The following is a 24,642-nucleotide window of genomic DNA, read 5'->3' on the forward strand; positions in this document are numbered from 1 at the left end:
TATATATATATATAATACACCAAGAACATCCACATCAGCAAATAAAATATTCATTTTTATTTGAGTCTCACGCGTTATTTTATAATTTATTACAACTTCGATGAAATAAGAACAACATTTATTTTTCCTCTACAATGATAAACAACATTCTTACACAACGTCTAATTTTTCCCAAAATGATTACCTTTCTCCTCACTTTACCTTGCCTAAGAACAAACAATAATTGTTCTTATTTAAGAACAGAAATAAAAAAAACAAGAATGACACAGCGAAAAATAGTAATAATGTTCTTATTTCATTAAGAATAAGCTTAAGAAAAACCATTGTGGTTGCTCTAACTACTCATGTAAGATAAATAAGTTTAATCTTTTAAATAAAAAAGGTGATGAGTGTAATTACGTTAAACAAAATATGATATATTGTGGAAACAAATCCAAATAAAATACGAATCAATATTTTTTTATTATTTTTGGTTCGCTACGATATAATATAAGAGTGATTTAAACAATATCTCTTTAGAATTGTTGATATATTTTGTAACAAAAAATAATAAAGATATATTGACTTGTATATTATATGGACTTCTCTCCATGATATATAATATTTTATTTAACTTAATTGCATTTATCACATTTTTTGTTTAAAAAATTATACTTATTTCTCGTGCAGGATGGTGAGTGTAATGAAAATATATAAATTAAAGAGGTTTATGTATGTGTAGAAAGTGAAGGATGATTTGTGTAATTTCACTAAAACTCAGTGAATGTTATTGTACTTTGCTCTTTAATATTTTAATCATGGTTGTTAGGACCAGACTGGACGGTCCAACCGTCAACCGGAATAGGGAAGGTTCCGTACCACCCCACTACTTGGAAGCTCTTCCAAACCATTTTGGACCGTGATAAAGCCGGTCTAACCGGATTAGACTGGGAGAAACCGGAATAAACCGGTTGTTTAAACCCGGTCGGTCTAACTTGCAGAAAATCTAAAGAACCAAGCTCTAGCTCACCTTTACCATGGCTCTTGCTCGCTGATGCTCTCACCATCATTTGTTGTGAGTAAGTCTTCTGCATTATGAGATTAGAACAATGAAACAATGAAAAAAGATTGAATCATGGAAAAAACAAAATAGCAATTAGAAAGTGTAGGAAGAAAACTGTGAATGGGTTTTCTGAGAGTGAAATAGATAGGATGAGAGTAAAATAGATATGGGGAAGTGAAAAGTCACACTTTTACGGTTTCTCTCTCATCTCACCAATAGTAGGTTAATATGTTATATTGTTATGTATGTTATTTATATATGTATGTTAATATGTTATGTATGTTATGTATATAAGATAACATAATTGGTTACTGTTATGTATATATCTATGTGTATCTGACAAACCTCTTTGCTTATATCAGCAATGCCCAATGTAACAATAATATTTAAATGAATTAGAATATTTAATCTGCCTAGGAGATAGTTCAGAGTTATGTTTTAATTTATAATTCTAATTATATAAGATTTAAATTTGTTTGATGCACTTTTATTTTAATCTATATATACACATATTATGCAAAACATGATATTCATAAGTGTGTTATTCATTTATTTTAATTTATTATATGATAAATAATTATATATGATGTTATTATATAATTCGGTCCGACCAGACGGTCTCACCGGTTAGAACCTGTATGAGACCTCTTCTGAGTTGATGTCCGACTCGGGTTTCATCACATTGATTTTACTAGAATGAGATATGGCAACAACCCCACTTGGCTTTGGATAGATTTAGATGGCAATTTAAAATTAACAATTTTTTTAGTCCAAGCTGCTTAAGATTGAACCAAATACGGGTTACCTCGAACCTATTTAGGTAACCCGTATTGACATGTTTTGTCTCAACTTGGTAAATTATGAAGGAGTTATCGTAACAACGTAAAAATTCGACATATTTTATAATTATTTATTTTAATAAAATATTAATTTTAGAAATTAATCGGCAATGATTTAGGTTAAATCGTAGCTGAATGTTAGTCTTGTTTTGTGAATTCATATTTTGTGGTAAATTTTCGTAATTTTCAGTGACAGAGAGTTTTTGGATTGCCGTCGGACCCAAATTTGCCCGAATTCGGCCCAGTAGCGTGATTTTGAATTCCGTAACTCGAAACCGAATTCTGATTGCGCCTTTGGCTTCAAAATATTATTTTGAGTCAAGATAGACATCAAGTTTGTCCAAAACACATTTCTAAATATTTTTCACTCCGAATTTGGCATTCCAAAATTCTAACCGTAATCGGAAGATTTTAATATCTAGCCGAGTATTAGCTGAAAACACTCGGGCATGGTCTCATCGGGAATGTTTCGCCGAAGAAGTCACCTCATTTTCCAGAGTGAAACTTGCGTGGCAAGCAAGCGAAAATACACATTTTTACACAAATACCCCTAAACCTTTCATTTACCCCTTCACCATTTACTCCTAGAAACCCTTGGCTTTCCCTCTCTTAATCTGATTTATTCTACTTAAAGAGCGATTCAAGGTAGAGAAACCCTTGACTCTTCATTTCATTTCTTTCTTCTTCATTTGGATTTTCTCAAGAACACCAAGGTAAACCTCCATACTTGTTCCTCATCTTTTAGAAAATCTAGTCGTTCATTATTTACGATATTTGAGTATGATGTTTATGCCCATGTTACGAACGTTTTCCACCATCAAAATTTTCTGAAAACCTTTCTACCTCTTGTTATACGCAAGAACGAATAATATGAGTTTTTATGAATTTAGAAATCGTTGTTTTGAAACCATGAAATATTGTTGTTCATGGGGGTTGTTTTAGTGTTTAAAATATATGCATGTGTTGATTTTGATGAAAAGAGATGATGATGAAATTAAGGATGTTTGATTTTAAATATCATTTTGAGCATGAGATCAACCCTTGTAAAAAGGTGTTGAAATGATCATGAACTGATAGGACGAGACTTTCGAGGATAAATGATGGTTCGGGAATAAAAGTCTTGGACCGGATGAATGAGAGTCTCGGATGCTCTTGAAATAGATTAGAACGATGTATGTGTCGTAGAGTTAATAAGTGAACAATTTAACTCACGAATCACTGATTTGTTTTTTGTGTTTAGTTTCGAGGCGTTCGAAGTCGGAGAACCGATCCATTCACGTGACGGAGATCAACCGCGCTACAACCCAAGGTGAGGGAAAATACATCATGACATAGTGGTGTCCGAATATGACACCCGGATCTCCCAACTACCTCAAAAGTTGGGAGTTATATTTGTTTTTTTTAGAAACCCGTACTTAACCAAATGATTACATGCTTGGATTAAGTACGAATGATTTCTTAAGTTGTATGCCATAGGATAGATTAAAATATCAAGTATTGTGGTAGTTATCCATTAATGAACACCACTCGAGAAACTAAAACGCGTAGGGATCGAAAACAACGGTGGTATTCGATCTGGGGGCCCAAATGGTTGAAAGAGTGGTCCTGGCCACTGGTCCAGCCACGCCTGGGTGAGCCAAACATGCTTGGCCACTGGATCAGCCACACTTGGGTGACCCAGCCTCGCCTGGGCGAGCCAGACACGCTTGGTCACTGAACCAACTACGCCTGGGCGACCTATCCACGCCTGTGCAAGGGCCAGGCAACATGCATGGCCTGTTCTGGGAGGTTCTGGCACCCGAGCGACAGCCCTCGCTTGGTCGAGACCCAAAGGGTGATTTTGACCATATTTTGGTGGATTTATCGCTTGAGAGACAGTCCCCTCGCTTGAGCGAGAGCCATGCACGGAATTGAGTCTATTTTGATGAATTGGTCGCTTGAGCGACAGTCTCTAGCTTGGGCGAGAGACATGCATAAATTGTGACTGTTTTTTATTGATTTATTGCTTAGGCAATAGCCATAGCTTGGGTGTGAAGTGTATTTACACTTGGAGAAGACCGTGGCTCGGAGGATTGAGTCCAGTGCCCAAATTGACAAACTTATACTGTTACTTTTGTTCTTGCGCCTTACGCGGGCAAGAATTCCGACGAGGATGTCGTGAGCAAGGCGATGCCTAAAACGAATTACATAATACCACGCAGCAAGATCGTCTGACCGTAAGAGGCTTGCCCATGTGGCCATCCAGGGTAATTCAACGATGGTTTGTAGTGGTAGGGATGTTATGCCTATATTACGTGATAACATAAGATCAGGTACCATAAGAAGCATTCTTTTGGGAGATGTCTTAGGATGGGTCAATCGTTTTAAAAGAATGATTAAAAGATTTAATCGGCTAACATCGGTTAGTGTACATACTCATTATGAATAAGGAAGTAGTGGAGAGGAAATTTATGGGAGACAAACGAGCCCTGCGATGTTGAGAGGGACGGCGATGATTCATCAGCAAAGTCTTGAGGGAGAGTCTAGGTGAGGCCAGTCCCCTGTATTCCTGGATGAGGTATGCTGTTGGATCAGATAGTTCTCACAGTGCAAATTAGATGATCTCTGACAATCCCTCTTTGCAATCAGGATCAATAAGAGGGATGCCCAGAAAGTGTTTGATACGACACCGTCCAGAAATGGACAGTTCTTCGGAACCGATCGATCATATATCCTTGCGAGGACTAATTTATTTTTGGTGCATTCAAATCGGCTTGTTATAGGACCTGTACTCTTGGTTATTTCTGAATAGTTTATTGGGAGGATACTAGTGTAAGGATGGATGAAATAAACATAGCATTCATACATTGTACTCGTGGATGTTAATCCCCATATCCGAGTTATAAGCATCATTCATCATTTGCATTTATGTATGTGATATATATTGTGTATATTTTGCGTATCTGTCTGAATGTGATATTTCGTGTAATTTCACGCCATCAATGAATAATATTCATTAGATGTCTTCCTCTATTTTCTTTTCTCTTCTTTCTGCTTGTCTTCGGTTCGCGTTCTCGTTTAGATGGACCGTACCACGAGGATTCGGAGCTACCGATTCTGGATATCCCAGGAGGAGACATGGAGTAGTGACGGACACCGATACACCTACACAGTCCCTTGTGCCTTAGAGCTAGAGATGGTTTGTGATGGCTCTACGATGTGTTTCCCTTCACAACATGCGAACCTGGAGGCTTCTTTCACCTTACCTGCTTGGAGATTTGCACCTACTACACCATTCATTCAGTCTGTGATTCCTCACAGACTCACTACTGTTGGACCATCCACTAGGAGACGGAGTAAAGACGGTGTGCCCAATTCCCCACCAGGAAAGAGAGCTATTAGACAGACGTTGCCCGATCTTCAAGAAGACGCGGGAGTGGAAAGTAAGTCATAGGGTTCGTCCAATGACCCATATGAGGAGGAGTTGGAAGCCAAAGAGAAAGATCGTGTGGAGTTAGTCTGTATAGAAGACTCCATTGAGATGGTAGATCTCTCCTCCGATTCTGAGACGGAGGAGGACCCCAGTGAGTGTCCTAGCACACCCGCTAACACCAAAGCTAGTCACTAGTGGTCATTTCCATTTCTAGTTGTACTTGAGGCGGGTATCTATGTAGGGTATTTGGATGTTTTGAATAAACCAGACTATTGTATATATTTTCACTTTGGACCAAGATGTATTTCGCTTTGCTTTTTGTATAAACGTTTTCAGTTGTTTTCAATAAAGAATTATTTCACGATATATATATATTAAGTGGCTTTCGGTTACCAATAGGTAATTATCGTTGTCTTTTCCACATTTTAGGTTACTTAATGTGATGTCCCAAAAATGAGTCAAATGTAAATGAAGAAGTTTTACATTACAAATTTTTTTTACCTATTTTTCGACAATATTGTTGGAGTAATTTTTGGGGTGTTACAATTATTATATATTAGTATGTAAATAAGAGGAAAAGAAGGTAAGTATTGAAAGTGTATGAGTTATATATATTGTTACTATATCATTCATTATTCATGTTTAATCATCAATTGATTCTTCAAAAAACTAATACAAATTATATACTAATTGTGTATAAATCCTTACCTCTACAATAAATAGATATTAAACTCTATAAATAATATATAGATAAAGTTCTATCTAGAGTCCTAGTTGTTGGTTCGCTATTATTAATGACACATTGATTTTGATGTTATGCATTGATATGAGATTATCTATACCTTTATGATACATAGATTTTTTCATATTATTATTTTCAAATTAATTAAGGGCCACTTGTATCGTTTAGATCAAACTTTGTACTTAGTAGCCACATTTGCTTCCTAAATTTTTCAAGGATCACTACGAGTACGTGTGTTCATGCTACTTGTCTCCTTTAAAAATATTTTGAGGTAACATTATTGGTGGCTCTTGGCCATACTTGGCTCTCTCTTCAAACAAATCAAATAAAAAAAATTAAAATAGAGTTAATCAACCAATATTATTTTAGAAGATCTACGTATGTTGAATTCTCAATCATACTTAAGGATACATATGAGTAGTATATTCCCCTAGCAGACTCTAAAAAAAAAATTTAGCTCATTTTTTTCTATATAAAAATAATAAATAATAATTAAGTGTAAAATTAATATTTTTAATTACTTCCAATGTAAAAAAAGTTGTTTGTGAAAATTATATCATGTTAGAGAGAGAGAGAGAGAGAGAGGGAGACTCAGAGAGAGAGTCAGCGGGAGTAAACCCCGGAGGTTTCCGTCTACCTCCTGGAGAGCTTCCATGCGAGTTGCTCGGCCTCACGCCAACAACAACGCTTTTGAAAGACCCAGGCCTCACGCCAACAACTTCGTTGCTGATAGACCTCGGCCTTACCACTCGAATTTTGAGGGAAGGAGTAAAGATAACCTCAGCACTATCTACATTACTAATTTTCCTGATGATTTTAGGACCTCTGACCTATGGCATTTCTTCCTGAAATGGGGTCGGGTTAGGGATGTGTACATTCCCTTCAAGAGGAATAGCTTTGGCCAGAGGTTTGCGTTCATCCGATTTGAAAGAAATTCAGACATCCAGCAACTGGCTAAGACTTTGGACAAATTATGGATTGGCAATCTGAAACTATTTGCGAATATTCCAAGGTTTGAGAGGAATCGTGATCGTTCTTGTGGTCGTAAGATGTCTCAGAGAACCGTCTGGGTGAAATCTACTCAGAATGTTCGGGATGGCAGGAGTTTTGCGGATGTTGTTCGTGGTGGTCACTCTGTGGACACTATCAAAGTGGATGTTCAACAAGGGGTGCCCAAAGATGGGTATTCAAAAAATTTCCAGAGGTCGGAAAACATGAAAGTTCTTCAGTTCTCGGTGTCCACTGAGGACTTGGAGAGGTCGCAGAAGTGTCTGGTTGGAAGAACTGTGGAAGATGTTGATCCTTGCACTGTGCCTGATCTGCTTAGGAAGGAAGGAGTTTTTTCTATTACTGCACACCATTTGGGGGCAGACTGTATCCTTTTGGCCCCTGTTGATGGTGAATGTGTCCAAGAAGTTTTGAATGATGTCGAAGAGTGGTTCCAATCTATTTTCCATTTCATCACTCCATGGACTGTTGATTCGAAGGTCATTAGTAAAGATGTATGGATTAGGTGTTTCGGGATACCGGTGCATGCTTGGTCAATGGATTTCTTCGACCTCATTGCTAAGGAGTTTGGCTATCTAGTTTCAGTGGATGCTATTACTTCACAGAAGGTCAGTATGGAGGCTTGCAGAATCCGCAGCAGAACTTCGGTATCTCACAGAATTGAGGAGCCTATCCAGGTAATCATTGATGGTAAGGAATTTGTTGTCAATGTTTGGGAAGAATTGGAAGGATCGGTGGGGTTCTCACCTGGTAAGAAAGAATATTGGGACAATTCTTTTGTCTCGGATTCGTCGGTGGTGAAGGAAGATGGAATGTCAGAGAATGCATCGGAGTGGATTTCTGATTCCCTACAGGTAGAAGACCACTTGTTCAGGCTGGATGAAGAAGAAAGGGTCGCAGTGGAGGAGATAGAGGAATTTAATGCATTATTGACTAATTCATTCCCTATGAAAAGAATATCGGGTGAGGAGGTTGAAGCAATTAATAGGTATGGTGGGGACTAGGAGGGGAGAAAATGTTTTTTGGATGAGATTAATGCTGGGTGTGGGCCGAGATGTATTGGAAAATGGATGAATGTTGTGGAGCATTCTCATGGTGACGACACTTTTAATGGTAATTATTGTGAAGCATGTTTTTTGTCTCATGGACATGATTCACGTGCCAATTTATGTGGGGGAATTTTCAATGCATTTATGGAGTCAGATACTAAGAACCATGGGCCTAGTCATGATTTGCCACTTAATTTAACTCCTGAGTGTGGGTTGGATGTGGGTCCTGAAACAAATTACAACCTGCATGATTCCCCCCATCCCATGGATAATTCGTTGGATTCCTGTGCACTTATTCTGGTTGAGCCGAGAAGCCCTGAACTAGGGACAGCTGCTGAGATAAATGGGACAGGCGTGGATGAGGACCAGGTAAGTAAGGATATACCCCTTAGTAATGCTTCTGTTCTGCATTCTGATTTTCAGGATGATTTACACCCATCTACATCCTTAAATAAAAGAGGCGACAGGGGAGTTTCTGGACGTTCAAAAAAAAGAAAAGTCATCATCAGAAAATTTCCAAGAAACAGAAAAATAAACAAGCCCTTATTGATTGGAACAGTTTCTGCATTGACCTTGGGGACATTCCTATTATTAGTAATTTGGATCCAAGTTCAGTGAATGCACCCAAAGTCTTGCCACATACTATGGAATCTCACGACGTCCATTTTTCTGCCTCGCTGGTTGGCCGAAAGGATGGCTCCGCGGCTGGCCCGTCCTGTATTAGAGATGAAGCTGAGGAAGTTTGGAAGATTGGTCAACAAATTGGTTTATGTGGGAAAGGAAATTCTGAAGAAATTATTAAATCTTTGGTTGATATGGAGGAAAGGGATAAAAAGCAATTTCAAATATCTAGACGGAGTTCTTCAGTGGTTGATGATAATAATCTCCATTAATATTAGGGGATTGGACGGGCGGCTAAAAAAGAAGGAGATAAGGTTTCTTGTGCGCAAACATAATCCTGATTTTGTGTGTATTCAAGAAACTAAAATGCAGTGCGTGGACTCTAAATTTTGTGCATCTTTGTGGGGTAGCGATGATGTTGGTTGGGCTTTCTTACCATCGGTGGGTCTCTCGGGCGGTATCATCTCTCTTTGGAATAAGGCTAAATTTGAATTAGATGAGGTGCGGATTGGGTCAAATTTTGTGACGGTTAGAGGGAAGTGGACTTCTTATAGTGAAATTGCTAATATTATGAATGTTTATAGTCCTTGCGATCTGGTTAGGAAGAGAATTTTTTGGGAAGAAGCAAAGTCCGATTGGATGCACCATTCGGGGGATATGTGGTGTGTGGTGGGGGATTTCAACGTTATTGTGAATAATGATGAAATAGTGGGTTCTACTGCTCATTTTGCTGTTAGGGAGTGTTCCGAATTCTCTAAGTTCATCGAGGACTTGGAATTATTTGATCTTCCTCTTGCTGGGTCAAAATTCACTTGGTTCCTTTCAAATGGCTCGGTGATGAGTAGACTTGATAGGTTTCTGGTCAATAATAATTGGTTGAACTGTTGGGGTCGGCTTATCCAATTAGGATTACCACGCTCCTTCTCAGATCATTGTCCTATCCTTCTAAAAAATGACATCCCTGATTGGGGTCCTTCACCGTTCAGAACAAATAACTGATGGTTATCAGATTCAAGATTCAGTAAGTTCATTGAAGAGGAATGGAGTTCTTTGGAGGTTTTTGGTAGGGGTTCTTATATTCTTAAAGAAAAATTGAAGAGTCTAAAGAGGTCCTTGAAGATTTGGAATAGAGATGTGTTTGGTCAGCTGGATGGGAAGATCTCTGATAAAGTCTCTATCATTAATTCTATTGATGGGAAAGGGAGTGCTTGTGCCCTTAGCATTGAGGATATTGCGGCTAGGAGGATTGCTTCTGCGGACCTTTGGAGGCTGTCAAGCCAAAAAGATAGTCTCTTGTTACAAAAATCTAGACAGAGGTGGGTTCAGGATGGTGACTCTAATACTCATTATTTTCATGCTTCTATTAATAGAAGAAGAAGGTCCAATAAAATGCTTTGGATGTTAATTGATGGGGTGTGGGTTGAAGAACCTTCAAAGGTAAAAGATTATATTCGGTCGTTTTTTCAAGATAGATTTTCTGAACATCATTGGAATAGGCCATCTCTTGATGGGATTGTTTTCAACCGAATTTCTGAGGAGGATAATAATCATCTTATAGCCCGGTTCAAGGAAGATGAGATTAAAGAAGCTGTCTGGAGTTGTGAAGGTGATAAAAGTCCTAGGCCTGATGGTTACAATTTTACCTTTATTAAAAAATTCTGGGATTGTGTGAAGAATGATGTCTTTGCTATGGTGGACGATTTCTTCATTTCTGGGAATCTTGCGAAAGGATGCAATTCTTCCTTCATTGTTTTAATCCCAAAAACAGGAAGTCCGCTGGGTCTTGGTGATTATCGACCCATCTCTTTGGTCGGTTGTATCTATAAGATTATTTCTAAACTGTTGACAGGTCGGATTAAAAAGGTCATGCACTTGATAATTTCAGATTGTCAATCTGCTTTTATTAAAGGAAGATGTATCATGGATGGTGTTGTTATTGCTAATGAGGTCATTGATCAGGCTAAAAAGAAAAATTATGGTGATTGCTTCAAAGTGGACTTTGAGAAGGCTTATGACTGTGTTAATTGGAGTTTTCTTCTTTACATGATGAATAGGATGGGCTTTTGTTTAAAATGGAGGACATGGATTAAAAGTTGCCTTCAATCAAATTTCACTTCTATTCTGGTTAACGGGAGCCCAACTGCTAAATTCAACATGTCTCGAGGCCTTAGACAAGGCGATTTGATTGCTCCTTTCTTATTCTTGATAGTGGCCGAGGGTCTTGCTGGCATTATGAGATCGGCAGTTTCGCAAAGGATTTTCAAAGGGTACTCGGTTGGGGATGAGGTTATTGTGTCTCATCTTTAGTATGCTGATGATACCCTTCTTATTTGAGAAATCTCTGAGGATAATATTATGGCTCTCAAGTGTATTCTGAAATGCTTTGAGCTAACATCGGGTTTGAAAATTAACTTCCATAAGAGCAGCTTTATTGGTATTACAGCTGATAATGCTATTGTTCAGTCGGCGGCTAACAAGTTATTGTGTGGTGTTGGTGCTTTGCCTTTCAAGTTCCTTGGAATTCCTGTTGGCGTTAATCCTAGAAGAATTTCTACTCGGGGTCCTGTTATTGAGGTCTTTAAGAAGAAGCTTTCTTTCTGGCAACAAAAGCTTATCTTTTTTGCTGGTCGTGTTACTCTTCTGAAGTCGGTCCTTTCATCTTTACCTATCTACTTCTTCTCATTTTATAAAGCTCCTGTCTCTGTTATTTACGAGCTTGATAAAATTCAGAGAAGATTTCTTTGGGGTAGGAATGAGGTGAGTAAAGGTATCCATTGGGCGAGTTGGAAAAAGGTGTGTTGTTCTAAGGAGGCAGGGGGTCTCGGGGTAAAAAAATTTGTGTCTGTTTAATTTAGCTTTATTAGGTAAGTGGAGGTGGCGATTATTGCATGAAAATGAATCTTTTTGGGTGAGAGTAGTGAGATCCAAATATGGTGTGGAGTCGAGTGGGGATTTTCTCAGGGACGAGTTCAGGAAGGGGTCGGTGTGGTGGAGAGACCTGGGGAGTCTGCAGAGTACAGAGAATGGGATACAAAACAGTTGGTTTTATGGGGGGGTCATCAGAAGAGTCGGGTCGGGATCTTCTACTTCGTTCTGGAAAGATAAGTGGTTTGGGGGTGTGAGTTTTAACTGTCTTTACCCTAGGTTATTTCAGGTTGCTCTGGACAAAAATGCTTATATTAGCTCATTGGGCGATTGGAGGAATAATGTTTGGTGCTGGAATCTGGAATGGCGTAGACTGTTGTTTTCTTGGGAAAAAGAGGAAGCTGATGCCCTTCTTAATTCTTTAAAGGATGTGCCCTTCTTAATTCTTTAGAGGATGTCAGGATTTTGCAGGATTGTGCTGATGGGTGGCTTTGGGTGCATGAAAAAGATGGAACTTACTCGGTTAGAAGTGCTTACAAGGCCTTGCTGAATGAGGATAATAACTATGATTCGTGGTTCTATAAAAAAGTATGGGGATCCAATGTTCCGCTAAAATTGAGATGTTTTGTTTGGAGGTTATCTGTAGATGGTGTTCCAACCCACCTAAATTTGGTTATGAGAGGTATTCTGAGGGATGGAGCACAATCAGGATGTGTTTTCTGTGGAATGATGGAAGAATCTGTTGATCATTTGTTCTTCTCCTGCTCTTTCGCTTATGATGTATGGCAAGCTATTTTCTCCTGGTTCGGACTTAATTCTGTATTTCCAGCTGGAATTAGGAATAACTTCCTATCTCATTGGTCTTATTTGCGGCTAGGAAATCCATATCATAATCGGTGGATGTCTATCTGGTTTGTCACTTTGTGGTCTCTTTGGTTGGCAAGGAACAAAGCTATTTTTGATAATTCCCCTTGTAATCTTGATGAGGTAATTTTTGCTATTCAACTTCATTCTTGGAACATTCTCTCTGCTAGATCTCCTCCATTCTCTTACTCGTTCATGGATTGGGCGTGGAGCCCTTCAAATTGTTTGAATTTGCATATGTAAAGGTTTTTTTGTGGATAGGAGCACCACTTGTTGTCCTAATTTTTCTCTATTTAATATAATTCATTGCTGATCAAAAAAAAATATAATATCTATGTTTTATCATAAATTATATTTATTGATATAAAATTATTTCTAAGTTGCTATTCAACTTCATTCTTGGAACATTCTCTCTGCTAGATTTTCTCCATTCTCTTACTCGTTCATGGATTGGGTGTGGAGCCCTTCAAATTGTTTGAATTTGCATATGTAAAGTTTGTTTTTGTGGATAGGAGCACCACTTGTTCTCCTAATTCTTTCTTTATTTAATATAATACATTGCTGATAAAAAAAAATTACTTCCAATGTAATTAATCTAGATACCGATTGGTAGTGCGGAATACATTTCTTATTCGTAATCAATTTTTGAACCTTAAATTTTTTTACCCAAATTATTCCTTATTCTTTAAATTTAGGTTTTCATATTTTTCCTTTAAAAGCATCTCCATATTTTTCTTTTCTCCACACCCCTAAAAAGGAGTATATGACAACTCCAATAGGGATGGCTTGAAAGTCAAACAAATTTTGATTGATTAATTGAATTTATTAGTTGATTTTACCTTGTACTCGTGTACTTTTTTTTATTATATGCTTCTTTTAATTGCTTATATATTTTTTGTGCTCCTTTCTATTTTGCATATGTTGCTTCTACTATATACCTTGTTTAAATTGCATGTATTGAACCATGTGATAGAAGACCTTTGCTCCTTGTGAATATTTTAGGTTGTTTTATTGTTTTGAACAGGTTTGTCTGCTCCCTCATGCATATTTTTAACGATAACTTATTTATGTTTGTCCATCTTTCATTTCCCAATAGAATAAAATATTTCTTTATAATAGAAGATAATTTATTTTCTTAAATTCATTCATTATTTGACATGTGTATTATTTTTCTTTTTATAATATATTTTAAAATGAAAACTTCTAAAAAGAAAAAAAAGAATACACATATCAAATAATTATGGAATTTAAAGAAATAAGTTATATCATCTTATAAGAAATCTATCTTGGAAAGACCTTTTTAATGCCAATCGTTGCATCAAAATAAAAATAATAGCTTACTCGTTCAAATAATATATCGTAAGTCATAAGTTGTTCTTAGTTCATTATGCATTAAATATCCAAATAAAATGAAGACTTAGTCTCTTAAATATGTCACTTGAGTTCAGTTTAGAATTTATGTTGTTTGACTTAAGCACCTAAGTTTACCACAAGATATTAATTTATTACATAACAAGGAGATATATAATCTCACATATTATAACTTGACCTATTATAATCTCAATTTAAATACACATTTTATAAGAAGAGTCTAATAATATTTATATATTGTCAGTGTAAATATTTATGCACATCAAGTATACTATCAACATTTTATTTATATTTTCTTTTTGAAGAGTCAATAATAACTAAAAATGAATAATAAATGATAAACTGACAATATATAATATTCATATACTTTCATTATATTTATATTTTTTCTTATATGAAACATATTATATATAGTCTGAAAAGTAGTCTATTTATCTTTGTAGGTTGTTGACATTGCCAAACCTATGACCATATGCCATTGCTATTTACACCATCATATTTTGGCACCTAACCTTTACATTATACAACATCATTGCCTTCCACATGCGTGGATGGTATCTGTGGATATCTGCTGTCCCAAAACAATGTACTATTCTATGTGTTATTGTTTGTGATTGATTAGAAAAATAATTAATTATTAAAATTTTAATTTAAATATATTTTTCAACCAATCACAAGCAGTGACATATAAAGTGATACACTTTGTGGACATAGATGTGCTCCCGGATGTTATTTCCATCTTCACATTGTGATTTGTGGGAATGAGAAAGGCAAGCTTTTCTTGAAAGGGAAGTTATTATTTTTTAAAGTGATATTTTTAGTCTTTAAGCTCAAATTTATAAAGATTTAATATGTATACACTGACAGTGTAAGTGTTTTTTACATTATCAGCAAATTATTCATCATTGATTTCTTAACTATTATTGACTCTCAAACAACAAAAATAATACAAACCAATGATAAATGGTATGCTGAAAGTGTAAAAAACTTTACTGACAGTATAAAACACTTTACGCTGTCAGTGTACATATTTTAATTTGGGAGATGCATTTACATCCCTAATATTAATTTTAGTATGCACACAAAAGAAAATGTATTTTTATTTTGAAAAAAATAGTTTATGTATGGTGAGTGTTTTAATATTGTTAGCGTATTATAATGTATCTTTCATTTATTAATTATTATCAATTTTTAAATAAAAATAATATAAGCCATATAATATATTCATGATGTAATAAATTTTAATATAATAAGTAAATGTTAAACTCTTTTACTTTCTTTTTAGTGATGGAAATGAAAGACACATTTATTTGTTTTAGTTTTTCTTAAGAAAGAGTGAGTATGTAATTATTTTTAATAGTATATTCTTTGGCCATTAATATTAAGCTTAGTGACGGGAGATAAATGTTAGTGAATATTTTATTCTCTTTCTAATTTTCTTTTTAAACAGGTTTCACTTTTCCTGGTAAAAAAGTTTATCCTTTCTCCTTTAACATCCTTATTCCCTAAAATTGAAGAAAATATACCAAAATTGGAGAGAGAATACGAACTCTTCCTTTGTCTGCGAAAAAACAGAGATAAAATTTCCATTGAATTTGGAGAAACGGTGGAACAGTTAGATTCAAAAGACAAGTGAGAAAAGAACAAAGAGTTGTGGAAAAAATTCTCCCGAAAAGAGATTTCATAAATGCAGAACCTTGTCTTTCTATATTTGGTTGTTGAGATTTGATCCATTCTCTATTTTCATTCCTTTGGATCTGTAAAAAAATGTTTTTCCATTTATTTTCTGGTCTTTGATTCTCGAAGAGCTCTAAATTCTATTGAAGCAATTGGCGCAAAAAGATCATTTTTTTGAGCCTCGCCCACAATTATCTGCCTCAAAAACAATTCTGGGGTGGTTTCAATTTCTCCAAAAATTGCATTTTTTTGTAACTAAGGTATGAAATTTTACCAAGTAATATGCATGAATAAAGATTCTTTTATTATCTATTTTTGGGGTGTTATTCTGATTTGGTTGTTATTGGAACGTTGGAAACTGTGTGAAGATTCAATGAAGTGGCAATGAGGTTTTCGGATGAGAAATGGAGGTTAAATCAGAAGGTATACAATTGAAGTGTGACAAGCTTCAAGGTCCCGTGATTCCAAGGACACGTTTAAGGATTTGGTTCATTCGTGTGTGTTCAAGTATTGTCTTATGGACATGTCTGGTTCAGCTAGTGACAGTTAGTGAACTGTGGCATTCACATTTCATTTCCGGGATTACTAGTAGTATATCTCATATAACTCAAATTCAGCTACCGCTACGATCAGAGACGCCTCGTCCTTTAATACCTGCAAGTTAGTTTCTTAACTGAATATTTGTAATGGCTGAATTATTGTTTGCTTAAATTATGAACAACTATAATGCAATCTTGGATATACTTTGATTGAGCAATACAATTTATGTGCATTGTTGACAGTGTGCTATATTTCTTGATAGATGGTGATATTTGTTATTAACTGAAATTAAGTGCAAATTGTATGTGTTGGTAAATATTCCTTGAAAAATTTCTGTATGTGTTTGTATACACTACTGATTGTCTTCCGGGTATACAAACAGCCGTGCAGCTGTTATAAAGTCACGATGTGTGATATAATTAGAGATTTTGAATTATGTTTGAGATTTTGACCAAAGAAGGCTTGTTTTACACTGATTTGTTGTTATGGAGTGTGGACCCAGCAATTGGGAGAAGGACCAATAGTAAACGCAAAGCAAATAGGACTAGAACTTAAGATCGACTAATTCACACTTTATTGCTTTAAGACATGCATGATGCATATAAGATAATTTGTTATGTACCTTTGTAAGTTGAGATATAAGAGGCAATGATTTCAAAATATTTCGAAAATATTCATTCCTAGCTTTTACGTGTTACCCTTCTACGGTAACTCATTTTATTAAGTATTTTAGATTTTAATGTATTGGTTATGCTTTACTCTAAGCTGCTTACTTTAGACAGTCTGCTTCTGAGTTTGTTTGATGTTGACAATTCCCCAAGTGCTAGACCAAAATTGTATATTCTGATTGTTGTACCCCATCCTATATTTCCAATCTCGTGTGCTTTTAGTTGTTAAAGGAATATGTGAATTGTTATAAGTTACTAATATAAAGTAATACATATAAATATATGGGTTTGATAGATAGGATATTTTAAATTGTTTTTCGTTTTTGCCTTTATTTTCTTATTCATTTTGGTAAATCAAAGGCTTCGTGACCTGAAATGTTACAGGAAATTATACAAGTAATGGTTTTCTAAGAGTTTCTTGCAATGGAGGCTTGAATCAAATGCGTGCTGCGGTTTGTACTTCCTATTATGCCTTTTCTCCTGTTTCTATTCTGTGATAATTTAAATATTCATTACAGATTTGGTACAGATTTGTGATATGGTGACAGTTGCTCGATTGTTGAATCTCACATTGGTTGTTCCGGAGCTTGATAAGACTTCATTTTGGGCAGACCCTAGGTATATACTTTGTTCTGACAAAAAGTTAGAGTATCATCTAATTTGGCTTCCTTGTCATTTTAAAGTTTTGTACTATTCTTTTTGCAGTAATTTTGAGGATATTTTCAATGTGAAGCATTTCATTGATTCTCTAAGAGATGAAGTTCGGATAGTGAAAAGAGTACCCAAAAAGTTTAGTAGGAAAGAAGGATACTCTACCTTGGAGATGCCTCCTGTTAGTTGGTCCAATGAAATATATTACTTGGAGCAGGTCTGTTGATTTTATTAGTTGCATTTGAGCAAAACTGTATAGTTCAACTAATTTAATTTTATTTCTACAATATAATTTTTGATAGTATGATTTTTGGTAAATTTTTTAGATAACATGATAAGTTTAAAATTTCGGCTGCAAATATTGATGTCTGGGAGTCTCCGCAACTGCATCACGGTCGCAAATTGTGGCTGCATCAAATCACATTTTCTCGCAGTTGATGTAGACGCAATGTAGTTGCGACCACAATTTAAAGGATTGATCAATGATTCTCCACCTCTATATATATGACATTGAAAATTAGGTTTCATGACAGCATTGTCTCTTTTATTTGGCAGTCTAAAGGAAGGTTATATCAATTTTGTGTTTAGATTGTTTCTAGGGGGTAGTTTCCCTTCAATTGTTAAATTTATAATGCTTTTCAGAGAAGGTCCGGGAGCTTTTCTTAACTTTTACGATTGTACCGATTATTTGAAATTTGGCACAACTGTAAGGTTGTTGCTTAGTGGCAAAGATACCTCGGATTCAAATCCTAGAAACAACTACTCCACCTGTGGGGCAAGGATATGTACATCTACCATCCCCAGATCCCACTAGGTGGGAACCTCGTGCACTGGGCTGCCCCAATGATCACTTCCAAGTTATTAATTGCTGTCCTCATCTTGGCTGGCAGCTGAGATTTGTTAATTCTGCAAACTATCAGATACACTAGCGTTGTTCCTCAAATGTCTGTACTTCAAAAGGAAATGACGGGAAGGGAAAGGCAATATAAAGGAGACAAAATGTTTGCAATTGTTGAAAGTAGCTTGTTCATTATATTTAGGCAATATATTAGTATTTGAGTGGAGCATTATAACTTATCAATTGTAACAAAGATCAGTGACATGAAGAAAACCTAAACTACAGTTTTAGGTTATGTCTGATTTCTCGTATTTACTACTTAGCAATTAAAATGAGTTGTTTCTGATGTAGCAAAGCTAAAGTAGGCTCCGAAAATGAAACTACATTGAGTCTGTTGAATTACCACGTATTCTTAGTTTTTTACACATCTTCCCCATCCCTTATTTTGAGTAGTACATGTATTGGTTTAATCTAAATCCATTCACCACTGCAGATTCTGCCACTTTTTGAAAATCACACGGTGTTACACTTCAACAGAACTGATACACGTGTAGCAAACAATGGCCTATCGCTTGATCTACAGAAACTGAGGTGTCGTGTCAATTATCAGGCACTGAAGTTTAATCCTCAAATTGAGAATTTAGGGCACAAATTGATTCAGATACTTCAAGAGAATGGACCTTTTGTGGCTTTGCATCTGAGATTTGAGATGGACATGCTGGCTTTCTCAGGTTGCACTCAGGGTTGCACTGATAATGAAGCTGAGGAACTCAAGCGGATGAGGTCTTTCACGATTCTTGTTTGGATCTATATAGAGGGTTTTAAGTTATTCTTGCATATGTCATGCTTCTTATCTGACAGTTTCTGGGGAAGATGCAGATCGAGATCATTTCCCCTCTTATAGTAAATTATCATTAATTCACAATAGTTAACTATGGCTCCGGTTGGATTCAAGATAAGAAAAACACAAGTATACCACAGTTAGAGATTAGTGCTAGATGCTACTTGCTTGCTTATGCTGAAATTTGAAGGAGAGTAGTGGTTTTATATAATTCATGAGTATGTTGGATCTGAGTATTTTGACACATCAGTTACTTGTCTTCATAGAAATAATGACTCTCATGATCAAAGTTTTTTGTAATGACAAATTTGATATCTATCTGACAAAATGTTGATTTTGCTTCTTTAATTCAGATATGCATTCCCTTGGTGGAGAGAAAAGGAGATAGTTTCCGAAGAGAGAAGATCACAGGGTCTATGTCCTTTGACACCAGAAGAGGCAGCGTTAGTTCTAAGAGCCTTAGGTTTTGATAATGAGACACAGATCTACATTGCAGCTGGTGACATTTATAATGGTGAACATAGACTTGCACAACTGAGAGCTTCATTTCCACGAATTGTGAGTTCACCACTATTATAATTTATAGCCTCCCATTTTCGGTTTATATTTTGGATCTTCTTGGAACACCACCTGGTGATTTCGACATCACTAATGCATTACTAAACATTATGTAAATTGCCTAGATACATTTTGTATGACATTGTTACATTACTAATAAATTTCATGATATTTAGAGCATTTTTCTTTTCTTTTTTTATCACTTGTTGAAAATTGTTATAGCTCTCATTTCTGTTCTTATGAAATTATACTACTTGAGAACATTTGACTTTTCTCCGTCGTAATTTTAGGTGAAAAAGGAAACATTGCTGACCCGTGATGATTTACAACAGATCCAGAAACACTCATCTCAGATGGCAGCTTTGGATTTTATGGTTTCAGTAGCTAGTAACACCTTTATTCCTACTTATGATGGGAACATGGCAAAACTTGTGGAAGGTCATCGCAGGTTTGTATATTTCAAACCCTTGCAACTAGAACACCCTGCATGAAAATCTACAAAAAAATTCTAATTTGTTCTCCTGCAGGTATTCTGGGTTTAAAAAGACCATCTTACTGGATCGGAGAAAGCTCGTAGAATTGATTGATATGCATCAGAACAGAACCCTTGCCTGGAATGAGTTTGCAGATGCGGTACGACAATATCATGAAAGCAGAATTGTCAGGCCAACTCGTCGTAGAGTTATTTTAGACAAGCCAAAGGAGGAGGATTATTTCTACGCCAACCCTCACGAGTGCCTCTGCGAGGAAAGATACTGTCATGACTTGCTAGGTCCTCCTAACTCTGGTGAGGTATGACGGGTTCAGCCTGTAAAATGTAGATATCCTCTGTTCTTTCCGACCATATTCCACTAAGTTCCTCAGGTGCTGTGTTAAGAATACACATTACTGGCAAAGGATCTGAGATTAAAGTATACAAGAATTTTGTAGGTAACCAAAGAAATGAAAGCCACCAAGAAAAAAAAGAATAAAAGAAAAAGAAAGGTAGTATTAGCTTCTTTATTCTGAAGCTTGCACCCTTCCTTAACTAACTTTTTTGGTCTGATTTTAGTGTTCAGTGTGGTCATTATAGTTTATGTATATTGGTCTAACGTGATGTCTTTTGAAAGTTTTTTCTCTTAACCAGTATGAGTGTCAAGTAAATGAATCAAGATCCTCTCCATTACTGGTGGGAGAAGTTCTTTTTATTTTATTTTCAGTAGCAAAATTGTGATTTCGTTGTATATAAAAGAGTATAAATATTATATTTTGTTGTTTTTTGTTTTATTTTTTCAACTACTTGTTTTACTACCATTACGTGAGAGGATCTCTACTCCAAGTAAATAGGGTGAGCCAGAAAGTTGGTTATGACCCTATTTGAAAATTTCATGTAATGTATACTGTTGAGATAGTTGCACAGTTTATGAGTTATCACAGATCTCAGGGGAGACACTATCAAACTAATTAAACCATATAATTAGTTACAGTTAATCACAAATACAAAATCATTTCAAACATGTCTTTGTTCATTTATTAACAAAGGAATGCAACATTAAATTGAAAAGAAAAGTACATTACCATCATTTCACACAAAAGAAATACAGTTATAAGATTTTAGGATATAAAATTTACTAATCTTTTATAAACAATATATAATTAAAATACTTTCAAACTTGATCTTAGTATTTCTATTTTTTACAAGATTTGGTTTTCCCACTTAAAAAAAAATTAAACAAGCAAACTTTCATCGATGTTTCACATGCAAACACCAAAAGATGGGTTGAGTTGTCTTTGTTAACATGTTTTTAAAATCGTCCTTTTCAAAATATTTTTTTACACAAGTGCTATAATGATTTTTATTAACAACTTATTAAAAATGTTTGTTTCACAAAGAATAAAAAAATGTTTGAAACGTCAATACTCAATACCCAAAGTTCAATTCCCCTCTGCCAATAATAAACTAAAGCACCAAAGAGAAAAAAATATAAAAAAAGATTAATATGAGTGATTTATCCTAGTTTACTCAATCTGAGTTATGTTTAGTCCTCCAACACTAAGTGAAACTTTTTTCTCCAAGGTAAACAGAAGAATTTTTACTATTCTCTAAATAGTAATATGTTACCTTTTCGGTAGAAGATAATCGAGTATCCACGATCTCTTTAGAAAACCTTGAGTATTAAAAGCCTCCCTAAACAACACAATTTAATGTAGTATATTAGATCTAATATATTCACTAAGTGGATATATAACATTTCTAAATCAATAGAGTAGTTAACTCTATTTCATTTTAACACATGAAGTAAATCAGACCAAAAGTATGAGTATTGCTATGGTGGTAAACTGGTAATGTTTGAGATTAAAGATAAGACGAGAGAAATACAATATCTTCTCCAACTATTTTTAACTCATATTCAGATATAAAATACACTAATCATCCTAATATTAGTTTATTTTCTTCTATTTATTCAACAAATAGAAAATACAATTAAATATATCTTATCCTAATCTTATGTCACCAACATCATATACCATTCAAAACAACACCGGTCACTATATAAGATTGCATCCAAAACAAGACACATTCTTAACTACAAACCAAAACTCTTCGTTCTCTTCATTGCTTAAACTTGCACCACACACTCGTCCTTTTTTGTCTCATTCAAATTCCCATTTCTAAAATATTCTGTATTTTGATTCCTTCTTATTCCACTTCCATGGATGCATCATCATTATCTATGGCATTTTCTTCATTGAACCCCCAAATTTCCCTTTCAAAAGTTTCCAACTTCCAACGTTTCACCAACCCAACAACCTTAATTCCATCATGGGTCTCTTCCACCACCAAACCCAACACTACCCTCACCTTTGTTTCCTCAAACACCAAAAAGTTCCCACCTTTCATACCTTGTTGCTCCACAAAACCAGGCACCAGCGCCAACAGTGATACACACAGCACCCCAGAGAATGAACCAAGTTCACTTTCTTCCCAAGCATCAGAATCAGATGCAGCAAATGAAAAAGAAGCCTTTTTATCTTCATCATCATATTCAGGGTCATCACCATCACCATCATCACCATCACCTTCTTCTTATTCAAGAGGGTTGGTGTTTGATTTGGGTCCTTCTAACTCATGGGACAATGCAGAAATTGGATCGCCAGTGGTGAAGAGGTTCCTGAGTGATGAAGAAGAGAGGTGGTACATGTGGTACCATGGAAGAAATTGTGATGGGGAGAACCCATCTTGTGATTTGATTGGGTTGGCAATTTCAAGCAATGGGGTTCATTGGGAAAGAGGTGGAGGGTCTGCTACATCAAGTTCTGATGTTGGTTCTGTGATGAATTGTGGTAAGGATTGGTGGGCTTTTGACACTGATGGAATTAGGCCTTCTGAGATAGTTATCATGTCTAGTAATAGGGTTAGAGCTTCTAGTGCTGTTTATTGGCTTTACTATACTGGTTATAGTTCTGAGAGTGCTGAGTTTTTTCCTCATCATTCTTTGGGGTTCAGTTTGGAAAACCCTGATAGGTGTTTCATTAATGATGTGAATTGTGGTGATGGTGATGGTGATGGTAATGGTAAAGGGAAAGTTTTGAAGTCGTTGCCGGGTTTGGCGATTAGTCAAGATGGGAGGCATTGGGCTAGGATTGAAGGGGAGCATCATAGTGGAGCATTGATTGATGTAGGGTCTGAGAAAGAATGGGATGCTTTGTTTATTTCTTCACCACAGGTTGTGTACCATGGGAGTGGTGACTTAAGGATGTATTACCATTCATTCGATGTGGAAAAAGGGCACTTTGCAGTTGGAATTGCTAGGTCAAGGGATGGGATGAGATGGTTGAAGTTGGGGAAAATAATGGGAGGTGGAAAACCTGGTTTGTTTGACGAGTTTGGAGTGATGAACGCTTGCGTGACGAGGAACCGTAGAGATGGGACCTATATCATGGCTTATGAAGGCGTTGGTGCCGATGGAAGGAGGAGTATTGGTTTGGCTGCTTCTCTTGATGGACTAAAGGAATGGACAAGGGTTCATGATGTGCCGATTTTAAAGCCATCGGATAAAGGATGCTGGGATGATAAGGATGTGGGATCACCATGTCTGGTTCAAATGGATATAGAGGCGAATGAGTGGAGGTTGTATTATAGAGGTGTTGGGAATGGAGGAAGAGTTGGAATAGGAATGGCCAATTCTGAAGGGATGGATATGAGAATTTTCAGAAGATGGACAGGTTTTCATGTATAAGCTAGCTAGGTGTGTGTTATGTACTGTTGTCAATTTTCTAATTGTTTTAAACAAAGTCTAATAAGGTGTCTACATTCTTCATGAAATGATTTTTTTGCTCAGCTTGGATTAAGTAGTTTTGTATTTAGCCATATTTTTTATTAATAAACTTTTGTGGAAGAGCTTTAAACTCGCCCTGATTTTTTGGGTATAATCCCTCACCTTATGGGCCAGGAACTAATCCCTTTCGGGGCGTGTGACTGCCCTCTCAACAAGTATCACTCTCAGGAATCGAACATTTGACCTTTTGGTCTGGGAATCTAGTAGGACCTTACACCACTAGACCAACACTTTGTTGGTAACTTGCCCTGATTGACAAACAAACTTGTTTTCCCGATTGTCAAAGCTACATAATACATAGTACACAAGGATTTGTAATCTTTCTCTGTTTTCCTTTATTACTTTCTACTTAACATAGATAAAATAGTCACATAGTATTCCTATATACCTTTCCAACTATGTTCACCATTCACTTTTGGAAATTGTGTAAGAGTAACAACCATATTGTGAAAAACAATTATACTTTCGAAGTTTCTAAATCTGGGGTTTTCAATTCATTTCTTGTTAACAGCTATTTCAGCAGTATGAACATGTTACTATTTACTTTGTTCCCCTCTTTTAGGCAATCATTTGTGTGTTGTGCATCATTTTATGTGTCTTCAATTGTTTGCAATATAGCCAAGTCATAAATTTTCTAGGTTCCTGAGAAATTTATTTGGAAAAACATGATTGTGGCTGCTTTTCTGACATCTATCCAAATCAATACTGCTTTCTTTGTGTTGTTTTTCACACTGTAT

General features: G+C 35.8%; 2 protein-coding genes and 1 long non-coding RNA gene across 3 annotated transcripts; 2 read left to right on the forward strand and 1 right to left on the reverse strand.

The window, feature by feature from the left end:
• Window positions 15,384-20,543, forward strand: LOC109337274 (uncharacterized protein At1g04910-like). The gene is made up of 9 exons (XM_019574214.1): window positions 15,384-15,750; window positions 15,859-16,150; window positions 17,083-17,150; window positions 17,228-17,316; window positions 17,404-17,566; window positions 18,681-18,970; window positions 19,382-19,586; window positions 19,877-20,034; window positions 20,114-20,543. Exons 2-9 carry the CDS (start codon window positions 15,895-15,897, stop codon window positions 20,382-20,384), a joined length of 1,500 nt encoding a protein of 499 aa, XP_019429759.1. The 5' UTR covers window positions 15,384-15,750; window positions 15,859-15,894; the 3' UTR covers window positions 20,385-20,543.
• Window positions 22,156-23,987, forward strand: LOC109337281. Its single transcript, XM_019574224.1, has 2 exons — window positions 22,156-23,854; window positions 23,887-23,987. The coding sequence occupies exon 1, from the start codon at window positions 22,280-22,282 to the stop codon at window positions 23,804-23,806; it is 1,527 nt and encodes a 508-aa protein (XP_019429769.1). The 5' UTR covers window positions 22,156-22,279; the 3' UTR covers window positions 23,807-23,854; window positions 23,887-23,987.
• LOC109337289 lies at window positions 23,887-24,322 on the reverse strand. Its single transcript, XR_002106430.1, has 2 exons — window positions 24,149-24,322; window positions 23,887-23,981 (listed from the first exon to the last, which is right to left on the reverse strand). It is a non-coding gene; the product is annotated as an uncharacterized LOC109337289 (long non-coding RNA).

This window comes from Lupinus angustifolius, chromosome LG02, assembly GCF_001865875.1.
Source record: "Lupinus angustifolius cultivar Tanjil chromosome LG02, LupAngTanjil_v1.0, whole genome shotgun sequence".
Taxonomy (NCBI): domain Eukaryota; kingdom Viridiplantae; phylum Streptophyta; class Magnoliopsida; order Fabales; family Fabaceae; genus Lupinus; species Lupinus angustifolius.

Bases quoted from the DNA above. Each gene is read 5' to 3' on its own strand.
- LOC109337274 (XM_019574214.1), top strand. From the start codon at position 15,895: ATGGAGGTTAAATCAGAAGGTATACAATTGAAGTGTGACAAGCTTCAA. The intron at 18,971-19,381 runs GTCTTTCACGAT...TCTTTAATTCAG, and splicing joins GAGGAACTCAAGCGGATGAG to ATATGCATTCCCTTGGTGGA. The intron at 19,587-19,876 runs GTGAGTTCACCA...TCGTAATTTTAG, and splicing joins GAGCTTCATTTCCACGAATT to GTGAAAAAGGAAACATTGCT.
- LOC109337281 (XM_019574224.1), top strand. From the start codon at position 22,280: ATGGATGCATCATCATTATCTATGGCATTTTCTTCATTGAACCCCCAA.